This window comes from Macadamia integrifolia, chromosome 8 (assembly GCF_013358625.1).
Source record: "Macadamia integrifolia cultivar HAES 741 chromosome 8, SCU_Mint_v3, whole genome shotgun sequence".
NCBI lineage: Eukaryota > Viridiplantae > Streptophyta > Magnoliopsida > Proteales > Proteaceae > Macadamia > Macadamia integrifolia.
The window spans coordinates 16,665,406-16,684,045 of record NC_056564.1 but is presented as its reverse complement, the minus strand read 5'-3'; the positions used below and the strand labels follow the sequence as shown (position 1 = coordinate 16,684,045).

Here is an 18,640-nt window from a genome sequence, read left to right as displayed (position 1 = left end):
CCATCTCCACGCCCAGACGTAGTATGCTATGAAATGATATCCTTGCCCTTTAAATTTTTTGGAAGAGGAAGGCTAACCACATTCAGTACTAACCGCATTCATTCCCTACGTGCTCAACCCTTGGCTTCAAGGGGCAGTGGTGTATTTTCACAAATGCCTTGAAACAGGGGTTATGTCTAGGCTTCTTTCTCCCAAATATATTTCAGGGAAATGGTTTTTACTTGAAAGCATGGCCTAGCGCTCCTGTCTCTCCACCCTCCACCAATGTAAATGATATCTCTACCCTTAATTGGGGAAGGAGATAAAGATACAGTGGGTGGTGGAGTAAGTCACGCTTCAAACACTTTCCCATTTATTTATTGGGAAAAAGACTATTTTAGCCAAAGCCATGCACTACACCTCTTCACAGGGATTAGTGGTACATGGTCGCGTGGTTCATGAGCCCAAACACATGAGATTGTGGCCGTGCCCAAATAAAATCAAGAATCCCATCAATGTTGATGTTCTATGATGCCCTCTCATTACCCATGATGTTGGTGTAGCGACCACGCGACTAGATAGCAATATTTTCTTCAAATAATAACTAGAAGTAGAAAGAAAGTTCACACTAAATGACAATGTTGGCCTTCTCTATATCAATGCAGGGCCAATGAGAAAGCATAAAAAAGTATCAATCGTGGTAAAATTTTTATCTTTCATGAGAGAGAATGATCATTACTAAGGATATCAATTGGGAACTAGAACTGAATACCGAAACTGATATTGAGCCGAATAAACCAAACCAAACTGAACCGAATTAAAAATTCGATATGAGTATATGAGTATGCTCTTCGGTTTGGTTCAGTTTCGATTTCAGGTGTAAGAACCATTGGTTCAAATAGAAACCGAATCGAATTGTCTTAAAAAAAAAAAAAAAATCCTAGTATGGCAGTATCGTTAAGACTCAAGTGGGATTTTTTCAGTATTCAATTTTGAAAATTCAAGAGTGTTTTTTGCTAGTTTTTTTTGTTAGGTGATAAATGTTTTTTACAATTTATCATCACATATTTACATGCTAAAACAATTTTGGAGTTAGCAATGGCCATAAGGCCCATAACTTGAGCCCATTATGGTCTTTGGTCCATCACATTCATGGTTCAAAGTAGTAGAACCGTTTTCATAATCGAATTAAAACCGAAGTACAAAACCGAATTAAAATTACATATTAAAACCGAATTGGAATTGAAACCGAACCAAGCCAAATTGAATCCACTTGAGTATCTAAATATAGAACCGAGTCGGTTCTTGGTTTGGTTATTGTTCATATAACCATCATTTGAAATTGAATCAAAACCGAACCGAACCGGTTGACACCCTTAAATTTCATTTCATACCCATTCTATGTCAGAGTACAGAATCAAATTGCCTTTCGAGCTTTCTTCTTACCCTTTGATCTCAATGTGAGAGGGTGTAAAGTAGACGTTTCTTTTTCAATTTCCCCAAAAAACGCATAAAATAATTTCATTTTCGAAAGATACCAATGAATTACCTGTCATTTTTCTTTCCCATTTTAGGTCCCCGTCTGGCTTGGTGCCGGCTCTCCATCTGCAACGTCTACCTAATTCGAAGTTCCCAACTCAGAAATAAATCCCTCATAAATGGCGTAGTTTAAGGAAAGTGAGGAAACCAATCCCAATCCCTCGTTCCATCCACCTCGCCAACACAACACAAAAGACTGAGTTCGTGCGATCCCGTGTAATTTTTTTAATTTTTTTTTTTGGGGTTTTCACTTAAAATTTCAGATTAAAGCCACAATGGCAGCAGCACTTATTAAAGTCACCACGGTACCTTCAATTTGCGGCAAGAAGTCTCCACTGATTAACAAATGGGTGCGCAGGATAAGCATTAACAATGGCAATATCGATATCGATAGCGGCAAGACTGCTGCGACTGCGATGATGGATGTTGGGGTGATGACGGGAGCGAAGGGATCGGTGGCTCTCGGGAGTAGTAGTAGTAATAGTAGCGGTGATAACGGAGAGCGATTCTCGGTGGGATGGAAGGAAGGGTGGAGACGACTTTCATATGCACCTTTTGGCGCTTCCTTTCCCAATGTTAGCTTGCGTAGAAATTTGGGTAAAAGAGTTTTTTCTTCTTTTTCTGGATCGACTGGAGGTCCTGTAGCCGATATGGGTTCTGAAGATAAAGACGATAGGGTTGAGAAAGAACGATTGCAATTGAACCACGATCACCACTCATTTCAACAACAACTGCAGCCTTCTAGGTTGCTTACATTGCCTACAATCTTAACGCTTGCTCGCGTTGCCGCCGTTCCGCTCATCATTTGCAGTATGTTTCATTTCTTTTGATTGAAAAGAATCCATGGATTATCAATTTCAGATCTGTTTTTCTCTCATTAGGTTATATATTGTTATGTGCTTTAGATTTATGGTTTCTTTCGCCCCTCCAATTATTTGTTGGTTTTGATATGACATCTTTGTTTTTATTTGCTGTATGTATGCACGATGTTTGCTTTTTTGCGTGAAAGAAACTGAACGAAACCCTTTCGAAATTTGGACCCCAAATAACTTAAGAATGACGCCTGTCAGAACATGACCCTTGCTAATTCGCAAATTGATTTTGATTCTGGTGATTGAAGAGGGACCTTCAGCTGACGTATCAATCCAATTGATCCCTTGAAGGGTCTGAAATTTGATATTACATCTATTGAGTTACCCACCTACAGAGGTAGAACAATAAAGTTTATGTTAAAAGAGAAATAGATTCTTTACTGTTCTTGGAGGAAATCTAGTGTTACTTCCCATTGCATTGAATGCTTATTAATCCCCAAATTATACATGGCATTTGGTATCAATTTGATGACGGTTGCCTTTCCTTCAGAATGTTGATACTTCTTCCTACTGTTTCACTTGGGAGATTTAGAGATTGTTGGGAAAAATGGTTCAAACTTGGAGCCATTCCATAATTTAATATTCTTGTCTGGGCTAATGTTGAATCAAAGTGCACACTGACCGGTATATTTGTAAGAGGACACGTTTATTGTTCAGCTGGTTCATGAGTATGCTTGGACAACGTTTTTCAATGCAGTGTCTATGCTTAAACATGTCTATGATGAGAGCAAGTTATCAGGCAGTCTCATTGACTTGCTCATTTAGTTCCAATATTATCAGACGAACCAAAGATTTCTTCAACCAGATACCCAAAAGAATTGAGTGACTCCATTTTGTTCTAGATTGCGCTCTTTGCCTCTAGAAAAGAACTATGTTAAAGATCATGCTATGAATCCATTCGCTTTCAGACAGGTTAATAAGTAGATCCCTTCATCCCTGTTGGCCATTAATATTGATTGCAGCAGCTTTGTGACCAGGAGTGACAGGGATCAGTGGTAGTTTTAAGTGACATTTTTCAGGTCCTACTGGTGTCTTGGGACTCTCTGATGGCAAATTTTTCCACCTGGGGGGTGATTATGGACCTAGGTACTGCCTACTACCATACAGTGCCAGCATCTGATTTTTTTTTTTGTTGGGAGGGGGGGGGTTCAACTACAACTATTGGATGGATGCCCTCTCTGAATTCAGGTCCTTAGAGATACTACTCATTTGATTAGGAAGTTGAGATCCTTATGCTCTCGTAGAAATATCTCTTTTCATTGGAGAAGAAGGCCGGGTAACTTTACAGCAGATTGGTTGGTTGAGATGAAGCTTCTAGTAACTTATTGTATGCTGTGTCCAGGGAGTTTTTGTCCATATTTTCTGCATATAGTCCTTTGGCTTTCATGGTAGTGCTTGCTAATCCAACATATAAAGAAAGTTACCTAGAATTACTTCTCTCTTGTGGGTTGGAAGGGGGGGTTGCAATTAGAGTATGAAGTGAAAATACCATAATCATTTTCTGATTTGATGTCTTCAAACTATGAGAGTAATTCCAATGCATAAAATTATTGCCCGTTCTATATTTGATATTTTGCCTAGTTTACTACCATTCATTGCTGTTTGAAATCTGTTTATCGATGAATCTAACATTTTGATTTTGCTCACTAGCATTTTACATGAATGGTTCTTGGGGAACAACAGCAACAACAGGTATTTTCATTGTTGCTGCATTTACAGATTGGCTTGATGGGTACATTGCTCGAAAGGTACTCAACTTGTGAATGATTCTGAAAGAGCCACATTTTTTAGGAACAATCTTTCCATTGCTCCCACTTTATCTCTTTTTTATCTCTGGAAATTTCTCCTCCTGTGTGTATCAGATGGGATTAGGAACGACATTTGGTGCATTTTTGGACCCTGTAGCTGATAAGGTTTGAGCTCCTCATTTGAACCCCAAAAGAAAAGAATGTTATGTTGATTGAACTAGTTGTCTATCTGTATGAGGTCTTTGTTTGCTTATTCTGTTCATTGAATGCAGCTTATGGTTGCTGCAACCTTGGTGTTATTGTGTACCAGACCATTGGAAGTTTCTATGCTGGGAGAAGTACCATGGCTATTAACGGTACCTTCAATTGCCATAATTGGTAGAGAGGTGATTGCCTGATCACTACTGCATCTCATATAGCTATACTACCACTTTGGGATTGACTTACACCCGTGGATGCACCTTTTGTCTATATTTGTGTTTTTCTTCTTTACATCTCAATTTTTCATGCTGCTCTAGTATTTTGAAAGTATGCATGCCACACTTAACATAGGTTCATCAATTAGACATCTTACCCCAATGGAATTCTAGAACATGAAGTTTGAGAATGTAGTTCTTGCTTGTATGATAAATCTTTCCCCCAAACTAGAGGTTTATAATAATTCAAGGAATATTTTTAATTCAACTCTAGCACTTGCAAAATTCCCGGTCCCTTCTTAGATCTGAGTTTTCTACTCCTGATGACTAGTGCAATAGGGTTTCACCTGATTCGGATGTTTTGGGCCCATCCAAACAGTTAAACAACTCAAGTACTATGAACAATGTCAAAATTGTAATTTATATAACAGTCCAGGGCTGTCCAGCACTTGATAAAGGAAAGTAACAAGTAATGGCACTACCATAATTTATTGGAACTTCAAGACACAAGCAAAGGGAATGCAACGTATTAGTGGGAAGGGTAAACTTGGAATGGAAACAAAATAAGGGTAGGGAGTAATAGTGAAACATAAGGAAGGGTAATGATGGAAAACCTTATTTAAGGGTTTGAAAAACAAAAGAAATTGATCATATCTCCTATGCAGGCTACCTACCTCCTTTAGACAAGAAAACCAGGTTGGGTCGGTTGTGTCTTGGCTTAGGTCTCCAAAGCTGGTCATTCCGATCCAGCTAAGCCAAGGCAACTGCATCAATGACATTTTAGACAGAAAGTTGAGTGTTGAGGCACATCATGTTTGTGGATGAAAACCAGGTTATGCTGAAGTCTGAACTGTGCAAAATCTACTTAACTGTACCACCTGTAAGTTTCTGGCAAATTGCACTGCCTCCCCCCCCCCCCCTTTTTTTCCTTCTGGTTCAGGTTAGTTCATGTAAGAGGTGAAAAAGCATCTTTGAACATTGCTCTTTCGGTAACTTGTATACAGGTTAGTTCAGTTAAGAGGTGAAAATGCATCTTTGAACATTTATCTTTCAATAACTTCTATTCTTATCTTTGGAATTGATCCAGCCAAATTAGGCACCAAAAGAAGGATGGGTTTGGGTGTCTACGCATGGTGCTGTAAATCCAATCTTCCAAATCCCAAGCCCAGGTTTCTTCCACTCATTGGTCGGCATCGGTTGGGGATGTTGAAGGAGATATGGAATGGCGGTATTTTGATGAATTATTTTTTTGAAATGGTTGTGGCAAATGCCTGTTTACATTGGCAAGAAGTTTGGCCTTCTTGCACAAATGTTACTTTTCTATATATGTTAGTTGTGGTATGCTAGCTAAGTTCGAGAACATACAAGCCCTTGACAGGAAGTACTACTCTATGTTGGTTTAATATATGGATCTACGTCTCTTAAAACAGCCATTGCTGTTGTTTAAGGTACTAATCATGGCAACAACTTGTGGTTCACGGACCCTGTTGTTTTATCCTCTTTGCTTTCTTGTACAGTAGAACAATTAGATAAATGAGCAAACCTCCTGATGGCTACCATCTTCTGATCCGAGAAACCATTGTAACAGCTGTTTAACGTGTTGCAGAACCTTATGGAGCTTGCTTCAGCCAATACCTGCTTCATAATACTCCAGCTGTGGCCAAACCATATCAAATCATGGTTGGCTCATGTTGATACCCTATTGGCTATAATTTGAGCTAGAAGTAATGGAACTGTATAGTATTTACTCATGTCAATACCCTTTGCACATGAAAATTTTCAGACGACACTATTAGTTTATCAAAAATCTACATGGCTCTTGTTAAACTATGCATGGACAGTCTAATTGGGACCAAGATGTGCGTTGTTCCTGCAGAAATTGTTGTTACTTCTTCTTCTTCTGGTTATTATTTTTTATATCATTTGAATATATCTAAAGTTATTTGCCCCCACCCCCCCCAACCTTTCCTTTTTGTAGATAACAATGTCAGCAGTAAGGGAATGGGCTGCTTCACAAAATAGTAAAGTTCTCGAGGTTCTTTTCCAACTATAGCTCTCTACCTTGTAACAAACCATTGGGATGCTAATTGGTTATATTTAATTCCCAATATAATTCAAAAAATATTGCTTGTCAGGCTGTTGCTGTAAATAATCTTGGGAAGTGGAAAACGGCTACACAAATGACTGCACTGACTGCACTATTGGCTGCACGAGACAGTAGGTAATAGATTAATATTCTGTTATTTTCCTGAATGACTTCATAAATATCCATAGGAATTCTTACAAGAAAAGTAGAAAAAATTCTTTAATTTCCATCTTTTCCTTTTTGCAAATTTTACAGTCTAACAGGGTCAGGAATTCTAGTTGCCTCGGGTGTTATTTTACTTTACATCTCAGCTGGTCTTGCCGTGTGGTCATTGGCCGTGTACATGAGGAAGATATGGAGAATGTTGCTGAAGTAGGTTTCTCCTTTTGTTGTTGAGCTAATCTATATCCACCTCCATTGACACAAATGGTACTTCTTCAGGTAAAGTAGCTGACGGATAATTAGTTTCAGTCGAAACTGGTAAGGAGGAGGAAATAATTCTTGTTTTGTTGTTTCACTTTCATTGATCAAGAAGTGATGATTTGGCCTGATGGTGGGGTTTGTTACAGTCTAAAAACTCCTAAGGATCAACAATCATACTTGGGAGTGAATTGAGAGAAAGGTCCGCCTTTAAACTATTGTAATATATTTTAGATGTTATAGCAGGAGACATTATCTGGGCATTTTGTTACTCTCTTAATGGCAGTTTTCCTGGGAAGTGATTTGTCCAAAGTGGTGGTTCTTTATCACATCTACTCTTCCAGAATAGCTTTTTGGAGCAGTGTCGCTGCCTCCGTCCGTCTCTCAAGTGGAGAAAATTTGGGAAATTGGTTAATAGGTGGCAACTGAAGATCTTTGGGGAAGTCTTGATGGAAGATTGTATGTAAACATAGATGATTAAATTGAACATATTTAGATGATCTTGCAAGAGGTCTATATATTGAAATGAAATTCAGTTGTGGAACAAAAGCAGATTGTAGCCTTCCTACAAGGTAGATATGAAACAAAAAATAAGCAAAGCAGATCGAATTCTCTTTTTTTTCTCCTGTTGGTCATACATGATTGACTTTTCATCTCCCTCTTTTTCTTCCTCTTTTCCTAGAAAAAAACAAAAGGATTATTGAAACAGGGAACTAGAGGATGAGTACCAGCTAGAAATGATCAATTCTCCCAGCAATCAGAATCCAGTCAATCTCTTCCTGTCTTTTTTTTAACTGATACTTGAGAAATTTTAAGAGCCCCAAAAAGTGCTTTAATACCCTCCCAAATACCCCCCACTGAAGCTGGAAAACAAATCTATGCAGTTAACATGAGCATGAATGGAGCTTCTTTAATATAAAATAAAGAACGGAAGTACAACCAATGTTTGATCCAATGCTGTTGGTTTATGTGTAGTAATACTCTTCACCCATAGCCCTGCTATGGATAGAGCCTCGTACATTGTGTACACCATTTTTACACTCTTCACCCGGCCATGGACTGCTTTCTATAGACTCAAGCGTTCCATTTGATCAAAACCGGAGACACTCTCACCTCTTAAGAGTGTTGAATTCAAGGAACAAGTGGGAAGAGCCCCAGCCACGTAACAACTTACCCGAACCTAGATAAGGGGAGTTTGTGTGTAGAACTGTAAAAAGATAGATGGGAGAACAACAAAGGGCGATAAGTTACAGAGAAGCTTGAGCTGCGCCTTTGCTCCTGTCACCTTCTTTATGGTCACTCGTTAAGTTTCCAGTTTTCTCAATTGTTAAGGCGTTCTGGGGGACTTTGAGACAATTTGACAAAGGGACACGTACAAACCATACACATCATCGATTATGTACGTGAGCGGTGAGCGGTGAGCCCACATTTTAATTTCACTCTCTCTCTCCTTCACACAAATCACAACATCATCAGAAAAGAAAGAGGAAGAGAACTACTTACCAAACCGAGATGAGAGGAGTCCAGCCCAGTGGCAGAGAAGCCACTAGGAAAACGACGGCAAGAATGCTCCAACCACACACTCACTTTCTCCATTAGAGATTAGAACTGAGGAAGACTTTTCTCCTCTCCATACTTACATCTTCTGGCCCTTCAAATTTCCTTTCCTGCCTTGCCTTTTACCCTTATTACTCACGAAGGTGGAAGGCCAAACCAGATTAGTCTTTCAAGTTTCAAGTTCATTTTATAAAGCCACACGTTCTCCACCTCCCTCATCTTCCCAAAGAGTCGCACATATGACATGATTGACATCAGAAATCCCTTCATGGAAGACAAGGAGAAGAAGGAGAAGGAACCCAGCGAGACAATCATGGCAGCAATCTGCACCCTCAACACCCACCAATTCTCCGATCTCATACACTCCTTATCGTTGGAGTTCCGGCGTCATCACCACCACCTCTGTTCCCTCCTCCGTTCCTCCACTCGTTTCCCACTAGCTCTCCACCACCTCCAAACCATATCCCTTCACCAGAAAGCTCTCCTAATAGCTCGTTATTTCCTATCCACCCTCACACACCTCACACGCTTCTTCAAAACCTCCTCTTCCTTCCTCAAATTGAACTTGAGCGACCTCGACGCTGCCTTGCTTCTCATGCTCCTCTGCGAAGTCCACCAGCAGGAACCCCAAGCTTTACAGGGTTCACCAGCCGAGTGGCACATAGGTCTCAACGACTACGTAATGCGTAGTAGCTTATTGACGTTGGCGGGTCTCGGAGAGTCTAGTAGCACCGTCTTGACTCCGTATGTCGATTTAACGATAAAGTGCCGGAGGTTTCTTGATGCGGCGGGTTGTGGTGATGAGATGGTAAGGGAGGTGGCAGCGTCAGTTGCTGCGGTGGTGGCGCTGCCGTCAGTGGAGATTAATGGTTGTGGTGTGGAGTGTGTCATATGCAGGGAAGAGATGAGGGAGGATAGGGAGATGTGTGAATTGCCATGTGAACACTTGTTTCATTGGATGTGTATGCTGCCATGGCTGAAGAAGAGGAACACTTGTCCTTGCTGCCGTTTTCAGCTTCCCACCGACGATGTCTTTGGTGAGATTCAGAGGCTGTGGGGGATTCTCGTCACCAAGAGTGGAATGGAATCTTAGATGCTGATATTTTCTTGCATAAATCAATGGTTCAAGCCTTCGAGGGCATCTGTATGTATATTTGTAGAATATATACTAGTTGGTCCCTTGGTGATCCAGTGGAACACCAAGACCGATGATACTCCCTACATCCCACAAATCTGATATTAATGAGCTATATAGATCTGGGGTTTTTATTTCAATCATTAGAAAAATCAAGATTGAATTTTTCCGGTGGAGCAATACAAGGAAGAGGCCTATATATAACCTTCCTTTCATTTATTTAGTTGTTGACATCGTAACAGCCGTATTGGAGTCCAGATCAGGTCTTCATATGAAAATCATTTTCGTAAAATGTTTGATCTACACTTGAAATCCACTCAATATAAAAGCCTCTTGTTAGAAAAAGAGAGATTGGGTGAATTTCATGTGATGCCCTGTTCGCATCCTTCTTGCCCCCACCAAATATCATTAATCCCTTCATTGCTATCCTCTTGATGGACCAACTAAGTAACAATGTGGGGAAGCAGGCAACCGAGTGTACAGCAGTTGAGAGAATGAGACCAGAAGTAATGGTAAAAGTGGCCATTAAAAAGGGTCATGGTTCCATATGGAATCATAAACCATCAGAAAGAGGAGGTGCGGGATTATTTCTTCCCTCCCAAGAGCCGTAATCAACTGTTTATAAGGGGGAAGTTTCTGTTAATACCTCAGTGGTATTAAATGGAGACCCAGAGAGCAATTAAAACTGAAGTTCACAAAATATGGCATACAAGTTTTCAACCGTTCCAAAATATAAAGACGGCAGAAAAAGGCTCAATGCATAAAAAGCAAAATATTAATCCTATGAAATTAAACAATGATGTAAAACTAATCTTTGGTACACACCATACAGAGTCTCCACAAATTCTAAAACTAATCTTTGGTACACACCATACAGAGTCTCCACAAATTCTTAAAATATAAGGTGTTGCTTCTTCAGAGATAGCTGCCTAGCTTCATGAATATGTCAATTAATGCTCATTTGGATCCATAAAAGGACAGAAGAAAAGGAAATTAGGACATGAGTATATACATCAATAACCTAAGCTATTTCACCAAATATCCTTTATTTTATCGCATAACCAAAAACCCTTTTACAGGCATACCTGTTGAGCAAGATGCTTGCTGATGTCAGTGCGCTCCCTTTAATGCACGAATGTGATGACCAAAATACCTTACACAAATCCATGCAGACAGACAGTTACCCATTAGTGTCTCTAGAGCAAGGCCCAAGTTGATCCGAGGGTGGAGCAGGAATTTAAATGATTTCAAAGTTGGCTGACCTGATGTTATTCTCAATATTACCTAATTTATAGGAGGACATTCAAAGTCTACCATAAGTGACCATCAATTTTAAGCTTCTTGCAAATGCTATAAGTTGGAAGTAAATACTGATTACATCCTGGAAGACGTAGCACCATTTTCAGAGACCTGCAGACTCTCAAACAGGAAACGAAATAAAATACAGGGCACATTTTCACAAAGTACCTGCCTGAAGATCTCTAGGCCATTATCTTACTAGTATGCATTTAGGACCACAATTTTAAAGAAGGTGCATTAGAATACACCGAGGTTGACTTTGAACAGCTCAGAGGTAAATGAAGTCATGGTCCATTGACATACAAACAGCAGTCCCTGTGCAAGTTCCATTCATGGATCACAGAAACCAATTCTAAGACCTTTCCCTCTGAGAGCAATGCAGTCCACACTCAAAGCATGGATGACAATTCTGATGGACATGTTTACACCTCATTCACAAGCATTTACTAACAGTAGCACTAACAGGGAACCTTGGGATAGGTCGAGATGACCACCACAATAAAGAGTTCATCAAATGTCACCCATCCATGAAAATACTGAAGAAATCACTGCATTCAATTAAACAATAGAACCCATAAAAAATCAACTGTATTCTTCATGTTAATAACTTAATATTGGTGCCTCCGCTGGACAATGGGAACAAGAGAAGTCCAGAGGGAGTCTGGGTGGATTGAGATGTTGACCACAGAGTTCATGAGAATGACCCACTGAAAACTCAAGCATCAACAAGAACTCAATAAGATTTGTGAGGAACTAGACAAGTGACGTGCCAGATATGTTGATTCAGGCGAGTGTAATAATAATTATACAAACAATTTTCTTTTTGACCTTTTACTTTTTCATTGTTTGGATTTTCATTGTTTGGATTTCTTTCTACCCACCAAAATTCAGCTCCTTGTGAATACCAACCACCTCAGTGCTTAAGTAGGATAGAATCCTAAGGACTGTTCTACACTTGTGGGGTGGAGTATAGGGTTCAAGCTCTCTTCCACCTAGAATTTTCTCTACAAGAAGAGATACTTCTCAATCTCTTTATTCACTTTTGTCCAGGAAGGGCTCACCCTAGAAGCCCCACATCAAGAAGTTTATTGTGTGGATATAATTCAGAAAGATAATCCTAGCTTGAGAAAGAGGTCCATATAAAACAGCCTCTTGGGATGAGTAAATGATTTGATGAATGAAAATTAATTTTTCTTGGTTGGAGATTGGTGTCTTCCTCCTGCCATATAATTGGTGCTATAGCTGTTCAGTCTTCATCATTACCATATTATCTTACATCATTTTGGTAGCCATAGTGGAATCTTCCTTATTTTCTATCTTCCTAAATCATAAACGAACAATATTGGTTATTCAAAAAACTCCTCTCCAAAACCTACCTACTTCGATTTCTTCTTTTTCTGCTCAAGAGAACTTCCTTATCTTGTAAAGCCAACTTTGCGCTAAAAAAAATTCTTTATTCTTTAAATTCAACTTCAATCAATGGAGTGTGTAATTATATGACTAAATCCTAATTAAAATATAAATTCTAAAGGTCATAAATCGATCAATACTATTAACGAATCAGGATGGTTTTCTGAAACCATGCTTAACTAATTACCCCCATATATCATTTTCAGTTCACCCACATATTTTTCTATGTTTAATTTTTTCCCTTAACCACAATCTAGACCAAAACTCCCTTCCCTTATCAAAACTTTAATGCCCTTCACTCTCATAAAGTATAAACCCTGAAAATTCTACCATCAAGATCCCTAAATCTTCAGAGAGTGTGGCCCACACATCCAGCCTCTCCAAGATGTGCAACTAACAATCCAGATAAGCAATTTAGAAGGAATATTTCTATCCCAATACAACCTGCCTGTCTTTCACGAATCTTGCTTTTCTACCTTCCTGTTTCTTTTAGAATCAGCCATTCTTTTCAGTCATTTAACTTGCAGTTCAATTCCCAGGACTTCAATAAATAAATGACTATTTGTCATTGACTGCTATGATGTACTTGCTGATCATAATTTTTTGGATCCTTGGGCAGAGAGTGAGTGGATGTTTAGACAGCCACCTATGGAAAAATACTCTAATCTATCACAGGATCTATTGGAGTCATTCCCAACATGTGTTTGATGCGAATTAAAAGTGAGGGAACGTAAACATGTTATATGCAGGTCTATTTTTTTTTTTTTTTCAATTTTATGTTGCTAAAACAAACTACTAATCAAATTGGGAATGCTCAGATTCCACTTCCAGTTCTTGTGCAGCATACTTTTATTGGGTGGTCCTTTCTACAACAACATTTATTACCTACTTAGAGGGCAAGGAGAATAAAACGAGAGACACAAACACTAACCTGAAAAAAAAAATGTAAGCAGATGATGAGACATAACAAATTGGAGCATTCACGATATTCTTTGATCATACAACCAGATCAAAAACTGTATAACTGAATTGTAACCACAAAATGACCCAGCAATGCAGAATGAACTGTAAATTACATATCTTATTGACCCAGATCAAAAGAGTATACGATAAGGTACCCAATCTCTTCCCATGGTGCTCAAGACTTTAAAAAATAAAGTTATGTAGGCAGCCAAAACACAATGCAACCAACGCTTTCATAATGCCAACTGGGCCACAGGTAGACTTCTTCAGCCCCCAAACCTGAACTCCCAGTCCCAGAAGACTAAAGCAAATATACACGGAGATAAGATGGCAGTCAGTGACTGCAAGGTACTATGAAAAAAGTATGTATGCATGTATCAACATACTACCACTGGTACCAACATCCGCATAGTCCAATAGCATGATATATCTCCATGCAGACAGTTCTCCCAAATACATGTTATAGATTCCAAAAATCATTGTCTACCTGAGATCATGGCTGCAGCTTGACTGGCAGGTCAATTGGATTAATCCACAGAAGCAGAAATCCTGCGGTTGTTATCAAGGCGTTTGTTTCAGAAGTAATGAAGCAAACTGTGTTCAATTTCAATCTTGAGGTATATCATCAAGCCAAATGCCAGAATTCAGATTAAAAGTGAAGCAAATATACTTTGAACGGGAAAAAAAAATGCATTTCCATTATATAAGCACATTAAGTGAATCAAATAAGATTGTTTCCATTGAAATGGCATGAGAAGGGGGTGGATAGTAAGAATGTGCCTCGGAAAGTACCAAGAATAACTTCAGTTTAAATTTTCTCGGGAACGCTTTCTTCTGAGTAGATCAAACAACAAAACCACGGTTACCAGTGGCTATTTCTCGTCTTCGTTCCTCCTCTTGCTCTTCTTGTTCTTCCTGATATGCCGCTCCTCGTAATCATTCAATCCTCCATCTACAACTTTCTTGTTCTTCCTACTATGCTGCTCCTCGTAATCATTCAATCCTCCGTCTACAATTTTCTTGTTCTTCCTACTATGCTGCTCCTCGTAATCATTCAATCCTCCATCTTCCACTTCTTTCTTTTTCCTTTTCTTCGTCTCCTCCACAATCCGGATGCCAGCTCCACCTTCTCCAACCTTGGCTTCGGGCCCATAGTCACTGAAATCCTTTTTCTTTTTTCTCTGCCTGTTGATTCCTTCATCATCAAAACCCCCTCCTTTCGGTTTCCCACTATTCCTGTCACTCTGTTCCTCCAAGGAATCAATAAATCGACCTCGCTCGGCGGCCGTTGTGCCTTCTTCCTCGTGGTTTGTCTCGGCATCTTTTAGGGCTCCGTTATCCAGCGTCTCCATACGAATTTTCTTGTGTTTGCGGTGGGATCTTCCTTTGAGTTCATTGTGAAACTCAACCAGCTCTTCAAAGGCAGCGGAAGCTCGTTTCAGGTACACAGAAACAGCTTGCGAAGCTCCAGTGTCCTCATTGATGAATTTGTGCAGAACTGAAGCAGCTTTTGATAGTGAGATGGGATTTGAAGATGTGATCGATCCTTTAATCGTCTTCATTGTCACTAAATAGAGTAATAGGCAACGAGATTAAGGATACGAAGGGTATGTTACCTTCTCTCTGGAATTTCGGCAAGTTGAAGTCGCTTCAGGAGTCAGGTGTCTCTCTAGGGTTTCTGCAACTATTTGATTTCAATCTTTCATCGAGAGAGCGGCAGAAGCGAAAGCATCTCAAGGGGTTGAAAGTACGAGGGAGGGACTTGGGAGCAGAAAGGTTTTTGGGAAAATTACTTGATTACCAGGTTTTCCTTTATAAAATTACCCACTAAAATTTCAGTTAAGAAAAATACCCAAAATTAGGTTTTCCTTTATAAAATTACCCACTTAAAGTTTAAGTTAACAAAAATATCCAAAATTGAGTTTTGATTTACAAAACTACCCACTCAAAGTTTTAGTAATAAAAAAACTATATAATTATATGTGGAAGATTAAGACTCACTATTTTGGGTGGTTTTATAAACCCAAACCTAATTTTGGGTATTTTTGTTAACTGAAACTTTGGGTGGGTAGTTTTGTAAATCCATACCCAATGTTGTGTATTTTTATTAATCAAAACTTTTTGTGGGTAATTTTGTAAAAAAAAACTCAAAAGTGAGTAATCATGTAATTTTCTCAAGGTTTTTCTTGTTAGGTATGTCGAGAAGGCGAGCTGCCGGATGGACCGAAATCCTATCAGGTCCAAAAAAACCAACGTTCAATCATCAGTTGTAAACCCAAGCCCATCCTGGGGTTCTTAGGGCTCAGCCAAACCGACGCGGCGGACCAGAATATCTCAACCCAGGCCTTGCCTTGTTGGGCTAACAGCAGGTTGGGGCTTGACCTTATTTTGGCCATATGTATTAAATGTAAATTATTATACTTAATTAATGTCCCTTGCCTTGGTGGGGGTGGGGTCCACTTGGGTCCTTTGCCTCCGTATACTTTATTTCAACTATTATTATAGCTATAATCACTGATACATAAGTAGCGGTGCCTTGAAATGCACTCAGCTGAACGGGGTCCAATTTTACCAAAAACGAAAAAGGGGCACAATTGAACCGTCTAGGCCAGTATTAATCACAATTATTGATAAAGTCATGGTTTGCACTACACACATGAGCATACGAAATTATCACCCTACCTTATGCTCTACGTATGCTTTCTTTGGTCCTACATTGATGCAACTGGTTATACAATTAAGCAACAATCTATTGTCCAAAACTAAAATATTAAGAAAGATAATAAATTAGAATATCCATAACAATATCATAAACCAACAAACCTTAACCTCTCCCCCCAAGCTCTCCTAGAGGAACACCAAACTGATTAAATTAAAAATCAGTCAGCCAATTGTTTCTTTAAGTACAAATACATCAGATTCCTTAAGAAAACACTGAATATCGAATAAAACATGTTGACACTCTCATGACCATGCCACCTCATCAGACTTTATAAGCAGGTATATTAGTTGATTAGATCCTAGCCAAAGCTTTATAGTCATACAACCCAACAACATTACTTCTTTAATCCCTTGGAGAAGTTCCTTGGGCTCGGCCTCACTCTCACTTCTTACCGAACCAAAATCAAAACCAATTAATATAAAGTAACAGGAAATACCCACCCTGTCTCCTTTGTTACATGATCATAGAGACCCACAAGACAATCAAAGTGTATTCCGTGATAGGCAAGTTTGTAGGATTACCAGACACTTAAGAAGAGAGGAGATAAAGAGCAATAAGTAGAGGGACTAATATCCATGGAGAAATATTTTCTAAAACCAAGTACTGGAGTGGGAAAACCTTTTGAAAGGCAATGTGATTTTTATGAATTCAACATTTTTTGCATGAGAGATGGGTTATTGATTTCAGATGGGCCCATCGGAGCTCACAAGTGTTTCACACGTCAGCCCAATCTCTTAGCACGGAACAACCCAACCGTCAAACCCATTGCAACTCCAGAGACTTTAACAGTTTTATACGCATTGGATTTCTTTAAGTCTACGTAGTACATACATTAATCTCATGATTACTCGTCGTGTGGGATATGGCCCTAAATTTATAAGTTGCACACCCTGGGTAGCTGGGTGCGTAAAGGAGTACTTGTCATGGAATCGATTAATAACATTGCCAAAGCGCATGGCGGTGTATCTGTATGAGGTAGAGTAGGCGACCGTAATCATATCTAATGTCAAAGAATATGTAATTTTGTACATGTATGCATTTAAGAAAAATAGCACATGCGACTTATTTGATTGATATGATTCTGATTTTTTAAATAGTGGTAAGTGAGGGAGAGAGGAGCACGAGGGAGGTGTGTTGAAGCACACGATGAAAACATGATAGTCAAACCCGTAACCTCTTAGATAAACTGCATCCTATTGGCAGGGTTCCAACCAACTAGGCTAGTAGTTATCTTCGTATACAAGGATTCCAGGCCCTAAACTCTTCAACCTCAAACATACACTAATCATAAAATTATTCTCCCCTAACCAACCATTTGACTTGGAGGACTCTATGCACTCAAACTCCTTGAGAATGAATCCGAGAGATGGAGAGGAACAACGCTGCCACCATAAAAAAAGATATGAATTATTAAGTTAAGGCTTCATCTACCTAAACCCTAATACCACATGATCCTTCGTTGAGTTTTGGCCTACTCACTAGTAAAATGTACAGCATGTCTGTAGAAAAATGATGTATTAGAATATTGAGAGAACACACTTATATTTGGTTGTTGAGATTTTAAGAGATCTTCAAATTACGAACTCTTAGGAATTTTGTAACAAAATATGTTAGCAAAATAGATGGCCGAAGTTATGTCACTTGACACTTTCCTTAAGACCGTAGACGCCCCCCAATGGTGCACCCGAGTGAGTTACGTATCGACCTCCAAGATGAAACAGTCCAATGGCACCCCTAGTAGTTATGCACTCAACTGCTAAACCCCTTCGAGTACTCCAACGTTATACTCAAACTAAAGATAAAATAAAACTCGAAATACACGTAAGTAGAGACATTCAAAATAAGAGTAAAACAATATTTCAATCCTCATAACACACCATAACTTGAGTGAACTTGGTAATTGGATATTGATGTGTATAATGCCTAGAGATCCTCTATATTTATAGTGAAAAATAGACTTCTAAAAGACATAAAGAGACAAAGTCTCTCAAGAAGGGGAAGAGATAAAGTCTCTCAAAATGAAGAGACAAAGACTCAAGTCTCTCACAAGAAGAGGAAGAGATATGGTCCCTCAAAATGAAGAGATAAATGCTCAAGTCTCTCACAAGAAGAGAAAGAGATAAATCTCTCAAATTGAAGAGACAAAGACTCTCATAAGGTGAAGTAAAAGAGTCCCAAAAATAAAGAGATAAAGTCCTAAAAATGAAAAAACCATATTAAGTGTTATTTGTAAATACATCAAAGATTATTGAGAATACATAAAGATAAACATATGAGAGGCCATACAAGAATTTTAAAAGATGATCAAATAAAATGAAAAGACACAAGAAACCAAAAGGTAGTTTGAATCTTATAATTATTTAAATAATCATTTAAATTCTAACAATGCCTGAACTCCTTAATCTCATGATCATAGTTTCATAAATTGGATCAGAATTGACAAAATTAGTTGACTCTAATGTCCATTAATGCAAAATCCTACCTTCAATCTCAT

At 38.9% G+C, this 18,640-nt stretch overlaps 3 protein-coding genes across 9 annotated transcripts; 2 read left to right on the top strand and 1 right to left on the bottom strand.

Moving 5' to 3' along the window:
- The first annotated feature begins 1,522 nt into the window (after nt 1-1,522).
- LOC122086552 (CDP-diacylglycerol--glycerol-3-phosphate 3-phosphatidyltransferase 2-like) lies at nt 1,523-7,683 on the top strand. 7 transcript variants are annotated; one of them, XR_006142468.1, is made up of 10 exons: nt 1,524-2,328; nt 4,041-4,138; nt 4,253-4,303; nt 4,411-4,524; nt 6,533-6,589; nt 6,690-6,775; nt 6,896-7,012; nt 7,082-7,120; nt 7,210-7,262; nt 7,347-7,683. XR_006142468.1 is itself a non-coding variant. In XM_042655467.1 (9 exons), the coding sequence occupies exons 1-8, from the start codon at nt 1,794-1,796 to the stop codon at nt 7,083-7,085; spliced, it is 1,062 nt and encodes a 353-aa protein (XP_042511401.1). In that variant the 5' UTR covers nt 1,523-1,793; the 3' UTR covers nt 7,086-7,120; nt 7,347-7,683. The 7 variants fall into 7 exon arrangements, 3 of the variants coding, with proteins under 3 accessions (XP_042511401.1, XP_042511400.1, XP_042511399.1); XM_042655467.1 differs by lacking the exon at nt 7,210-7,262 and having other exon boundaries at nt 1,523-2,328; XR_006142470.1 differs by lacking the exon at nt 7,082-7,120 and having other exon boundaries at nt 1,525-2,328; nt 6,896-7,081; nt 7,173-7,262.
- Nucleotides 7,684-8,330: 647 nt separating this feature from the next.
- On the top strand, nt 8,331-9,949 carry LOC122086554 (E3 ubiquitin-protein ligase SGR9, amyloplastic-like). The gene has a single exon (XM_042655468.1). It carries the CDS (start codon nt 8,862-8,864, stop codon nt 9,708-9,710), a length of 849 nt encoding a protein of 282 aa, XP_042511402.1. The 5' UTR covers nt 8,331-8,861; the 3' UTR covers nt 9,711-9,949.
- Nucleotides 9,950-13,420: 3,471 nt separating this feature from the next.
- LOC122085557 lies at nt 13,421-15,206 on the bottom strand. The gene is made up of 2 exons (XM_042654031.1): nt 14,217-15,206; nt 13,421-13,973 (listed from the first exon to the last, which is right to left on the bottom strand). The coding sequence occupies exon 1, from the start codon at nt 14,984-14,986 to the stop codon at nt 14,297-14,299; it is 690 nt and encodes a 229-aa protein (XP_042509965.1). The 5' UTR covers nt 14,987-15,206; the 3' UTR covers nt 13,421-13,973; nt 14,217-14,296.
- Between the last annotated feature and the right edge of the window lie 3,434 nt (nt 15,207-18,640).